Raw genomic sequence first — 13112 nt, 5'->3', positions numbered from 1 at the left:
TCTTAAAAAGAAAATCCTTTACAGTAAAAAAGAAGAAAGACAACAAAGTAAATCCAAAAAGCTTTTAAGTCTTAAACTGGCTGCAGTGAAGAACTTTGGTGCCTAGATTTGGTGCCAGTGATGCATTTCAAATTTGAGATTGCGTGACACATTTCTTTGGCTCAACCAATCAGCTCACAAAAACTGAATGTAACAGCCTGCTGAAGCATGATGAAACAAGGCATGTTGAAGTATTTGAATTCATATATAATTTTTTTTTTTTTTTACTAATGTCTAAACTATATAATCTGCACCATGAATTTGAGGGTTTTATTTGAAAGTATTACAAAAGAATCTCGAAATTAGTGATTTTCTCTAAAAAAGGGAAAGCTGCTACCTTAGCTACAGTAACATAATGCAGTAGTATGATTACTGTGATTTTCTACAGTAGTATAATGATTACTGTGATTTTCTACAGTCACATAATGGTTACTGCAGTAGTATGAATATTACAGAGATATTCTACAGTAACAATGTTTTCTGTGGTAGTATGAATATTTCTGTGATTTTCTACAATAGTATAATGGTTACTCTGATTTTCTACAATAGTATAATGGTTACTCTGATTTTCTACAATAGTATGATGTTTACTATGATTTTCTACAGTAATATAATGTTTACTTGGATTTTCTACAGTAGTATGTTCACTGCTGTGACTTTTACAATAACATGCTGATTCCTGTTTTTAGGCCTAATACACAGTACTATACTGTCAATATATTCACAGTAATTAACTGTGCAGAAACACAGTAAATTACTGTGGATTTTTTACAGTGTGTAACCACTATAGACCTAACCACAACCCATGCCTTAACCTTTAAATGTCTTCTCCTGAATGTAATGCTTAGCTTTTTATCCCTAGATGTTTTTTAATCCCATAATGTGACTGTATTAACAGATTTTCTCTCCTCACAGTGTTATTAATACACACACACACACACACACACACACGTTCATTGAGACTGTGTTTGTACTTGTTCTGACAAAGAGGGGTTGTGTGTGGAGGAGACACTGACATACCAGAGAAAGCAGAAAAAACAACCAGTCCAAGGAGCAAGCAGATGGACAAACAGACACACATTGTGCTGGTTGGTGGTTATCATGGCTTTATTGGAAGACAGCAAAACTGCTGGTATGGATTAACTACCTCTGCATTATACTACATTTGCCCTGAACTGAAAACGTCCTTTTTGGCTCTGTTTTTTTTTCTTTGTTTTTTTTGTTGTTCTTGGAGAAAGAAACCGTCTTTTAAGTGTTTTTAGAGGAGCCGCGTGAGCTTTCACTCAAACTTTCTGCTCATTTGGAATGCTGAACTGGATTGTTCATAATGTCCTGGTATGACATTATAGTTAAAAAATTGGGCTTCCCTACCATTGAGTTGTTTGTCAAGGTAAGAGATATGGTAAATTTCTGAAAATCCTTTATTATATTCACAGTAATGTTTTTTTCTTTGTGGCAGCTATGTTTAACATATAGTTATTTTCCCTCTGTGATGTATCTATGTACCCTGTCACCTCCAGGGTCCCATTAAGTACAGTACACACAGCAGACTATACATGGCAGCTTCAATAGCTGTACAGAGCCCCAGAAACCTGCCAGGTTACCAGAAACCAACCAGTGCCCAGGTTTTACATTTCTTAGCTTGAGATAATTTAAAAAACAACAAATACAACTTAGCAATACTTACCATGTTAGCAATATAAACTGAAATAACTGTCTGAAACTCAAATTGTGAGACAGGTGAACTTCGATTTTACAAGACAGGTTCAGAACAGAAGTCAGTACTTGTCATAGTCACTACTTCTGTCCACCCCATGACTGCAAGTCCAATATTCACTCACCTTTTAGCTCTGTTTTGGTTTCCACCAATTCTCGAGGTAAGTATCTCACTCATTAGCTACTAAATGCTCCACTGTCTTCACTAGCGAGTCACTAACTTAATCTGTGCTGTTTAGTGTTGGGCAGCTGGTGTACAGTAGGTTTATCAGGACTCTGTCACTGAAAAGTAGTTTGATTTTAGCACTGAATGCATCCTACAGTAAGACAAATTAGTCAAGGTGCAGTTGCCAGGATGCAGTGACCTTGACAGCAGATATGATCAAACTGCTGCTTTTCTGGAGAGCTGACACACATTGACGCTGGGAGATACGGAGTGCAGGTTGTTGCCTTTCATGCTCTGGAAACAGGCCCCACTACCTTAGACCTTAGCTAATGTTAGATTACTGGGAACACCGAATGCTGCACACTTGGGCTAATGTTAGCTACTTTAGCTAAATTGTGCTAACAGGGCAGGTATCATAATCAAGTAACATTAAACTTAGTGAAAAATTGCAACAATAGTACGACTCAGTGCGAGTATTGGAGCTGGGGAGAGCAGCAGGTGAGCCTGCTGTCAACCACAGCTGTCAATCAATCTGTCAATCTTCAAATCTTATTAACGCAGCAATAACTTCCAAATGACGATGATGAGCACATCATTGTCATTTGTCATTTGAGGGCCTGAATTGAGCGATTGAGACCATAATGACTTGTTGAAAAAATGATTTTCTTAGTATTTTTAGAGATAAGTTGAGGCATTTTGAATGGGAGTCTATTGGAGACAGCATCATGTGGCCATCAATTGCATTGCATTTTAAGCTATTTCCGCATTGGCTTGGTGTTTCATATGCTGCCAGTGTATGTTGCTATTGAGACAGAAACATAAATGTAAATGTGCCCTAAAACCAAAATAATGGGCTATAAATAATATAGGCCAAAGAGCTATGTGGAGTTGACAGAACTGCAGAGTTGGTGATTTTATCCACAGCTAATATGAAAATATTGATTAATGGATGATAAAACTGGTGACTTTGACCACTCTAGAATAGGATGTAAAACTGGGATTTATGTGAAAAACAATGTTTGGCATTAAAATAAAATAGTGGTGAGAGCTATTCTGTGGTAAGCCCATCATTATTCTTAATATGTATTGTGTTCACTGTGTTCATTGTGTTTTTCTCCCTTTATTTGGCCAATTTATTACAGCACTGAAAGTGTTGTTTTAAGTGCTGATGGATCCTCAAGGAATTAAATGACTTGCAGGACTTTGCTTTTAGGTTTATATACAGATAAAATCCCATAAATATACTGTAATGTGCATTATGAATGACCTATTCTCATTTTGGCACTGACACCTACTGAGACTTTAAAGTTGATATAAAACATTCCCTCATTTCTATATTTGTGTGTGTATGTTTTCTTTGTGCATGCATGCATGCCTGTGTGTGTAGGCGGGAAGTGATGGGGAGAGCATTGGTAACTGTCCATTCTCTCAGAGACTCTTTATGATCCTGTGGCTTAAAGGAGTCATCTTCAATGTCACCACCGTCGACCTCAAGCGGTAATATTCTGTGAACTCACACATGCATATTCACCTGTGTGAAGATACAGTCTTTGTGAGTGTCTAAATGTTTCTTTTTGTGTTGTCAGGAAGCCTGCTGACCTGCAGGACCTTGCTCCAGGAACCAACCCTCCTTTTGTGACCTTTAATGGCGAAGTCAAGGTCGACGTCAACAAGATAGAGGAGTTCCTGGAGGAGAAACTGACCCCACCACGGTACACAAGCACACATTTACTGGAATATTGCTGGCCAGAGAGGACTTTGTTAATTAATCAAGGTTACACAAGTATAATAGGGTTGTGGCACCCTTTTTAAAGAGATATGATATAGTTGAATTGCTTTATCTCATAACAAGTAGGGTTGGGGTTATTAGTAGCAAAGATGGATGAGAGGCTCTCACCATAAAGGCAGTGGCTGATTGGATGAATTTCAAACAGTATGTGTAGCACTGATATGTGAGTGAGTAAATGATGCACAATGTGAAATAAATAATGAATGTTCTGACCATTGGATATTCTGGAGAAAGAATTAATTTCACATTGTCTCTATTGTTTAAAATGAATGTCAAAATATATGAGCATCATTTGGAGAAAATAAAACAGTATGCAGGTTTACACAGTTGACTTCCCTAATGTGTCTTTTAACACCAGTTACCCAAGATTGGCTCCTAGACATCATGAAGCCAACACAGCTGGCATTGATGTCTTTGCCAAGTTCTCAGCTTACATCAAGAACCCAAGGAAAGACACCAACGATGGTAAGAGACAGATGGAGAGAAGGATGGCTTCAGTTCATTTAACCCAGAAGTATTTTTGTTAAAGTTGCATAAATAAATATTTGAGTGTTTCTCATGTTGATGAACCCACAGTGAATTATCACTAAGTCTGTTAACTCAGTTCCCCTCAGCTCTACAGAGGTTTTTAGCTTATTTTAGCTCATTGTTTTGGTCTTATGGCCCGCAACCTCTGCTTTCATCAACCTTGTGTCCAGCAGTGGAAGGCAGCTGTTTTCAGTGAGCAAGACTATGGGCCCTATCTTACGCTCTGTGCAAAGCAGTGCCAAGCGCGATGCAAGTGTCTTTGTTATTTTAAGACAGATGCAGTTGTCATTTTCCTGTCAAGCGTCCACGTTGTTTAAATAGCAAATGCACTTGCGCCCATCAGAGCGTCCATGGGTTGTGTTGGTCTTAAAATGAGGTGTGGTCAGGCGCATTGTTGGCACATTGCTATCTTGAGGCAGCAGAGAGTGATTGCGCTATTGACCAACAAAAACCTGGTCTGAGGTCAATGGCACAGTGTTTCACTGTTATTTTAAGGGCGCATTATCAAGATAGTAATATGCGCCTACATAAGCGGGTGCACAATATACACCCTGCTTGTTAAACACACACATGGCCGCGCAGCAGCACACAAACATGCAAAAGATGACAAATAAAAGGATTACAATGTGAAAGATTATTATTGTATACATCGACATATGTTAAAAAATACATTTCATAATGCTTAGTCATAATATTTATCAGAATTAACTAATCGCAGTAATGATGGATAACATTGTCTAATTATTTGACCAAATCGTGGCAATACATGTAGGTATTTAAACAGATAGACAACAACGGATCAGACACAGATCGACTTTCCTGCTGCATCAATACATGATGACATGAGGAACACATGAGGAAATAAATGAGGTACTTTCACATACTTTCAGCAGTTAAAACCCTGCTGATTTTAGCTGTTACTCCATGACTGAACAAATCGATTTTTATAGAAACCAAAGCTGTAATTAAAAAATAAACCTTTTCAAAAATCAAATGAAAATAAAATTGCAACAAATTAATGAACAGGACCTTAAACTGGTGGTCTGGGGCTGGCCACAGGAGAGTCCAGGAGCAGCAGGGGACATTGTGCTCATTATGTATCATGCGCAGATCTGTTTCCTCTGCAGAGAAGTGTCCCTTCTTCCTACTTGGCAAATGCGCCATCATAATAGCAATCCGCCAAGGTGCGAGCACACAGTGCTTTTAAAAGGGCATAGGAGATGACATTCTGATTGGTTTATTGCATGTTTATGCCCAAAACACACCCATGATTAATTAGGAGACTATGGACAACCCCTTTGAACAGCAACCATTTTTCCAACGGTGAAATAGCAAAAGTGGATTTGGACACACCCTAAATGCACTTGCCCCATGCACTTCTGACTGTGCGCTTTAGATTGTTAAAAGAGGGCCTTAAGAGTGTACAGCCATGCTAGGAATTAAATGCTAATGCCAGCATGCAACATAATGATGAGTGGAAGGTATTTACCTTGTCAACCATCTTAGGTTAGCATTTAGCAGCTGGAAGACAGCCAGATATTTTTCTAAGGAGTTGGGGAACAAAACAGAGCTAAAAGGAGAGTGAATATTGGACTTACATAGGACTTCATCCGATGGACACAAACACAATTCCAAGTTTATGCTAGTGTTGCTCTGTGTCTGCGCGATGTGTAAATAGGAAACTGTTTGCTAACAGGGTCGCCATTTCAGCTTTATATGGTGATAATATATCAATATTGTGTTTACGGTCGGTTGCCCTGGCCCTAAATGGCCAAAAAGTTATTGCAGCTCTAATGATAGCTTGGGTGTGGTTGAAGACTTGAGACTTTTACTCATGTTGGACTAGAGTCACAAAAATAAGGACTTGTGACTCGACTTGGACTCTGCTGTGAGACTCAACTTACTTGAGACTTGAAAGCCTAAAGAATTGAAAATTGCTTTTGGAGCGCTGCTTGGTAATTAATAACGTAGTGGGGATACGCGCAACATCTCTATAACGCATACCTGCTTTCAGTTATAGCTGCTGGCACCAGAATAAAATTGAGACTCTAAAAGAAGAAAACTCTAAAATTCAGATGAGATAAGCCTTTCATAAAGAAATTTGTCTATCTCTACAAATAAATGAGTAGCTCAAAAGTTTTTCGTTCTTTCCAGTTTATCACCTCTCTGTAGCCGTGTTCTGATACACAAATCACTTATATTAAATGTCTGCTAATTCCTGCTTTTAGCTAATAAAAGAGCTCTTTTTTGTTTTTGTCTACTGCAGTAATTATTAGAATTTTTCATGCCATTTGGCCTGTTTTAAACATGACAACAAAGGGTGCCTAGTGTATGGATGGACCGTGTATGAAACACTAGAGGGCTTTTAATTTGTACGTCACCTGGTAACCATGGACATGGGCAGCACTTTCAAGATAGTAAGATGCTTTTATGTAAGTTTAAGTTTATTTATTTGTATAGCACTTTTCATCCAGTAGTTGTAACTCAAAGTGCTGTACACATAAGACTATAATACTAAAAGACTATGGTGCTGTTTTAAGAAGGGTTGAGTTAAGATTTAGGCTATTTTTATAGTATAGTTTATTATTGTAAGTTATTCCACTTACCTACAACCCAGAAAATAGTTTTAATGCAGTAATTATCAAATTAATCATTAATACTAAGAATGACCCCAATACAGTGTGTTTCATGTGTGTAAAGTTTGCATTTGAAAATGGGTTTGTTATATTGCTTTTATTTCATTTACCATGAACACAGAAGTGCTTTATTTTGAAAAGACACTAGACGCATGTAATGTGCAGAAACTGACAGTAAGTTACAGTGACGACAGGCACAGGTCATCTCTTCTCAAATAGGTGATAAACTGACTGCATATCGGGAATCTAAATGGTTACTTTCTAAAAAACTTTATAAAGTGACATATTAACAGTCCTACAGCAAAAATTACAACAAAAATTACAACAGCTTAATCTCTGCCATTTCTGTTGGTTGGTATGTAATGTCTTCTGGGATACTTAGCTTCAGCGGCCTTCGGCCTGCTCCGGCCACCTTTGGCCAACCAATGGTGTAACTTCATCACTCAGTCAGCCAGTCAGTCAGTGACTCTGTGACAGATAGATGTGGTTATAGGTCTGGCCCTGCTGTTGTGGTCCAGCCAAAAAATATCTAAAAAGAGTGCCCCGGTGGCCTACTGTGGCACATGCCACACAACCGCAATGTCCACAGTTCAACTCCCAGCCAGTGGACCCTTGTTGCATGTCATACCCCTTTCTGTCTTGTGTTTCATGTCTCTCTCTGTACTGACTGTCAAAATAGAATAGAATTTAAAAGAAATAAATACATTTTTAAAAAAGTTTTTGTAAGCTCTTACAGCTTAATGACAAATCATCTTAGCTGCTGAAAAGATGTGTCTAAAAAGATTCATGCGTCTTGTAAAGACAGCCAGGATACTGCACTTCATATCATCCTCAGAGCCAGTCTAACTGATATATAATATTGATACAAGTTGAAACTTGTTAGTTAAGCTGAATACAGCACAGTGTCTGTATGTGCATTTTATGCATTATTTTATAAATCTTTATCCTTCTGACATTTAAAATTAACACCATGTGTTTGGGTCATTGGTAGATCATCAAAAATCACTGCTATCATCAAAAATACAAAGTTGTTTCAACATGAAAATATGAGTGACCACTGCCTTAAAATTTTACTGAACCATTACTGAGTAGTAGGTATAATGTTAAACGTGCTGAGTCAATTGAACTAAAAAAATAACTTAAAATTAAGTTCAGTCAACAATTTGTACAACAAATTTGCCTAATCATCATAGCACTTGTCTACCTTTTAGAAGTGACATTCAGGTTCAGCACTAATCCCTGTTTTAATGTGAGCAAGCAAGGATGTGTTGAGATGAAAAGTCAGGAGCAATAATAGCAAACAAATGAAAATGTTCCAAACAGAAAGAAACTCCATGAGGCTTTCTGCACCATTAAACATATTTGAACCTTCATTTTAAGAGTTCTCACTGAATGACACACATGGGCAATACATTGTTTCCATTAAAAAATAAGTATTTTGTTTGATTTTGGCCATTGTGCTATTGCAACTTGCATACTAAGCCTTGATAGACCAAAATACTTGTTTTTTGACTTGCAACTAAAATGCAAAACTTGAGACTTGACTTGGACCAAAACACTTAAAAATAGCTAAGGGGTCAGAGCACATAGGATGATTTTTAGCAATTGAGATTTCTTCCTTTTAAGGCCACATTACTCTTATTTGTCCCATTAGTCTCCCTCAAGAAGCTATCTGATAAAGCAGACTCCATTTGTCTCTGCAATTTCATCCGTGTGTGCAGCCTTAGAGAAAGCCTTGCTGAAGTCTCTTCGGCGTCTTGATGACTTCCTGAGGACTCCGCTACCTGAGGAGATTGATGCTGACGCCTCAGGAGACCTGCCTGAGTCCTCCAGGAGCTTCCTTGATGGGCCTGAGCTCAGTCTGGCTGACTGCAACCTGCTGCCTAAACTACACATCCTGAAGGTTCTTTGAGCTTGATTTTCACACTGTAGTAAAAAGAATGGTCTATATATTTTTTTGCTCCAAATTCAAGAGAGAATCTATATGGATTTTGCACTTAAATGAGAACAAACAATGCTCCCAACTCCTGTCAACTCACTCCTACTCATATTTTTGTCTTTCCAGGTCGTTGCACAGAAATACCGTGGATTTGAGATCCCAGCAGAGATGACAGGGGTTTGGCGGTATTTAAATTGTGCATACCAGAGGGAGGAGTTCACCAGCACCTGTCCAGCTGAGAGGGAGATTGAATTTGCCTATCTGGATGTTGCAAAACGAATCAAATAAGGGGAAGAGTGGTACAACTGTAAAAAACTAAAACTAAACTAAAACTGATACTGATATTGAAACTGACACCTGTTAACTCCTTCTTAAGTCTGATATCTCCACAGTGGCTTGGAAGTGAAATATACCAGTGTGTGTGTGTGTGTGTGTGCATGTGCGTTCACAGGTTGGACTGCATGGTGATCTATTGTATCTTTATACCAATGATTTAACAAATAATGACATCCAGAAATAAGCAGTAATTAGAAGCAGAATGCTTGCAGAATTAATTTCTGATTTCTTTTTTTTTCACTTTTCAGATGATGGCCGGGCCAATAAAATAGCACATATAGCAAACTTCACCATTCAGTATTACAGTATCAGAAACTATAGTCAGTTTTTACCTAATACTTTTTAGTCTAACAATTACCACCTGACTTTAAATTTTAATCATTAAAATATAAATGACACTATTATCTTCTATTTAAACTAATTTTACTAAATGTTTACAGTTCATATGTGAATTTACATAACATCACTCAATGTATTATCAATTATGGCCCTTCAATAATATACATGACAGAATAATTTTACATTTTGGAAAATACACTATTTAATTTTCTTGATGAGTATTAGATGAGAAGGCTGATATCACCCTCATGCAGAGCCAGAGCTGGAAGTGGATAAGCTTAGCTTAGCATAATGACTGGAACCAGGGGGAAAGAGCAAGCCTGGATCAGTTCTGCCTGATCCAGTTAACTTTGAGTTAAAAACTCAAAGTTTTCAGTAGATTTTCTTTATGTTGTGGTCCTCCCTCTCCCAAAGTCCAGTTAAGTCACTGTAAGTGTAACCACACTGTGTATCAAAACATTATCTGATGGCATCTGTCTTAATGTTAAAGACCAATCAGTAGTTAAATCAAGCATTTAATGTCAAGGCCTGACTTAGAGTGTTTTCTATTTGTACATTTTATAAACAGTTAATTGTACTGTATGTGTACTCTTTATACTGATGCAATTAGACTATTTACTTCTATTGTGATTATCCTTTGATGGAATTCTTTTGTATCTTATGCTACTGACTGAGGCTGAGTGTGAACAGGTCTTGATGCTGGTTGGTATATCTAGTGTTAATGACATTTTGTTTGACATATTTTGTAGTTCAAAATACTCAAAGACCACCATTCTGTCACTTACCCAAAGTCACCTCACTCCTCTCATCTTGCATATTTGGGTTTATAGTCAGTCTGTTGCATTCAAGTAATATTTTCAGTTGTAGTAGAATCCACTTATTCTCAGGACAACAGAAATGATAAAGTTGCATTCATGCCATACAGGAATAACCTTTATTAGTTAAAAAATAGTTAAATTGTCAATTAAAATTAAAAATCACTGGTTCAATTGTTGTAAAGATGTGGTTTTGTATGTTTTTACGCCAAACCACCAGAGTTTTCCAGTCAATTGTTATCTGAACCAAACCAACCCTAACATCAGCCTGCTGTGTTTTGGCCTTAAATCCTCTCTGGGGAGAATCTTTATTAAACTGATTTTATCATTACAGTACTTGGTCTTCTTTGTTTTGGTTGTCTGTGTTCCTGTCATTGTCCTTGCAAAGGAAGATGGAAATATAACTTGAGTTTGAGTCATAATGCTGAGTTTACTGATCCCTCTGTTTCACAAGAATTTTTTCTGAGGGGACGTTTGTGTACAATATGTATTAGATTATAGTAAGTAAGTAATTTCATAGTAATTAAGTGCTTTTTGGACTACTGTTGGTACTCATTGCTGTATTGCCTGTACGTGTCTGTCTGGCCAGAGCAATCAACACTGATGGAAAACAACTGGGACACCGAGTGATTGAGTTTGGGACAAATACTGGCTCATGGCCAGTTGACACTCCTACAGTAAGTTTTCATCATAACTTACTGGTATATTTGCAATCTATTCCTCTGTCCTGCGGCATGGACGAGCCCAGGTACAAGAGCGAATCACCCATCCAGTGGACCGGTCATCTGCCACCCCATTTTGGAGAATAGCAGGTCTCCTCTTCATGCTGATCCTGCTCTCTGGAGATGTTCAGCTAAATCCTGGACCAGTGACCCCTCGAGTGCTGCAGAACTTTGATGCTGATTTGTGCCTGAGTGTGTCTGGGACTCCTCTGGTGCCAGTAATGAATGAGCAGCAACTTTCTGGGCCAGGCTTCTCCCTTAACAGACTAAACTTTGTTAACAGGAGGAATGACGCCTCGATGAATAACTTTTCACTACTGGGCTGTGGAAACCTTGATAGGTCCAGTGTCTCTCTCACAAAACCTGCTGCTGACACCACTGTGTGTCAAAACCCTGCAGTGAGGAGGCAGAGGTTATTCAAAACCTTCCAAACTGTCAATCATGCAAAAGTCTTATGGGACCCGAAGCTGAAACTGAGGGGGCTATTCGGTGGACATTTTAACATCAGAAGCAGTACTGCAAAGAGCAATCAGCTAACTCATCTTGTGTCTGACTCAAATCTTTCTCTGTCTGACTAAAACATGGTTGAAACGAACAACTCCTGCAAGTGTGTTCACGGTGCCCGGATACCAATATTTCGGAAGAGACAGACCTGATGGAAGAGGAAAAGGGGTGCTTTTTTTATGTGAGAGACAACATCAAATGTGAACGTGTGGTTTATAATGCGGGTAACACGTTAGAATATGTTGGGATAAAAATAATGTTATCCCAGCAAATGTCTTAACATCATAGGTCATCATCTATAGGCCCCCTTCTGCAGATGACACTTGCAGAGTGCAATCTCAACAAAGAATTATTACTTATGGGTGATTTTAATGTGAACTGGGAGGATAAAACTAAGAGGAAAAAAGATTCAAGATTCAAAATTTTTATTTGTCAATTCTCTACATGTGCCAAACATACAGAAGAATCAAGAAAACGTTTCTCAATATCCCGCGGTGGAAACATTAAAGTAAGACAAGACAAAGTGTGCAACAAATATATCAAAAAAAAAAAATATATATATATATATAATAAATAAGATAAATATATATATATATATATTGTCCTGTATAGTGCAAATAGTGCAGCAGCATGATATCATGCAGTAGTAGTGCAAAAGACAGTCTGTTTCTGAAGGTCAGGGTTCAGAGTCCAGGGTGTCCAGGAGGGAGTGGGAGGGTGGGGAGAGAGTTCAGCTTCCTGACAGCCTGGTGTATGAAGCTGTTAGTGAGTCTGGTGGAGCGGGTACGGAGGCTTCGGTACCTTCTCCCTGAGGGCAGGAGGCTGAACAGACTGTGTGCGGGGTGGCTGGCGTCGCGCACAATCATGGTCGCTTTGTGGGTGAGGTGGGTGTTATAAATGTATTGCAGGAAGGGGAGTGGGGCACCAGTGATCCTTCCAGCTGTGTTCACGATGCGCTGCAGGGTTTTCCAGTTCTGGTCGGTGCAGCTCCCGCCCCACACAGCAATACAGCTGGACAGGATGCTCTCAATGGTGCCCCGGTAGAAAGTGCACATGATGGGTGGGGGAGCTCTAGCTCGCTTAAGTTTGCGGAGGAAGTAGAGGTGCCGCTGTGCTGTCTTCGCCGGTGGTGCAGTGTTAGTGGTCCAGGATAGGTCCTGATGTGCACCCCCAGGAATTTGGTGCTGCTCACTCTCTCCACGGCAGTACCATTGATGGTCAGTGGAGGGTGTTGGGTGTGGCCTCTCCAGAAGTCAACAACTATCTCCTTGGTCTTGCTGACGTTCAGCAGGAGGTTGTTGTCATTGCACCACGTGGTCACCCCTTTTCCTCTCATCATCCTTGGTGATGAGACCCACCAGGGTTGTGTCGTCCGCGAACTCACAAAGTGATTTGCGCTGTAGGTTGGTGTGCAGTCATGAGTCAGCAGGGTGAAGAGCAGGGGACTGAGCACACAGCCTTGGGGGGCCCCTGTGCTGAGTGTGATGCTGCTCGAGGTGTTGTTGCTGACTCGTACTGCTTGTGGCCTTTCACTGAGGAAGTCCAGCAACCAGTTGCAGAGTGTGGTGTTGAGCCCCAGCTGG

The 13112-nt window shown here is 39.2% G+C and overlaps 1 protein-coding gene and 1 long non-coding RNA gene across 7 annotated transcripts in view; one reads left to right on the top strand and one right to left on the bottom strand.

Moving 5' to 3' along the window:
- The window catches only part of LOC121892132 (chloride intracellular channel protein 5), a 29950-nt gene extending 20415 nt beyond the window's left edge, over positions 1-9535 (top strand). The window contains exons 1-6 of one of the 3 annotated variants that reach the window (XM_042404977.1): positions 837-2197; positions 3309-3418; positions 3508-3633; positions 4069-4175; positions 8596-8777; positions 8940-9535. In XM_042404977.1, coding sequence (XP_042260911.1) covers positions 3363-3418; positions 3508-3633; positions 4069-4175; positions 8596-8777; positions 8940-9101 — 633 coding nt within the window. In that variant the 5' untranslated portion in view covers positions 837-2197; positions 3309-3362 and the 3' untranslated portion in view covers positions 9102-9535. Of the gene's footprint in view, positions 1-836; positions 2198-2917; positions 3419-3507; positions 3634-4068; positions 4176-8595; positions 8778-8939 lie in introns of those variants that run through there. The other 2 variants (XM_042404978.1, XM_042404976.1) reach the window with 2 other exon arrangements.
- Positions 1-13112, bottom strand: part of LOC121892134 — a 55869-nt gene that overhangs the window by 28986 nt on the left and 13771 nt on the right. The gene's annotated exons all lie outside the window — the stretch shown is intronic.

Source organism: Thunnus maccoyii, chromosome 24 (assembly GCF_910596095.1).
Source record: "Thunnus maccoyii chromosome 24, fThuMac1.1, whole genome shotgun sequence".
NCBI classification, from domain to species: domain Eukaryota; kingdom Metazoa; phylum Chordata; class Actinopteri; order Scombriformes; family Scombridae; genus Thunnus; species Thunnus maccoyii.
This window is presented reverse-complemented; position numbering and strand designations above follow the sequence as displayed.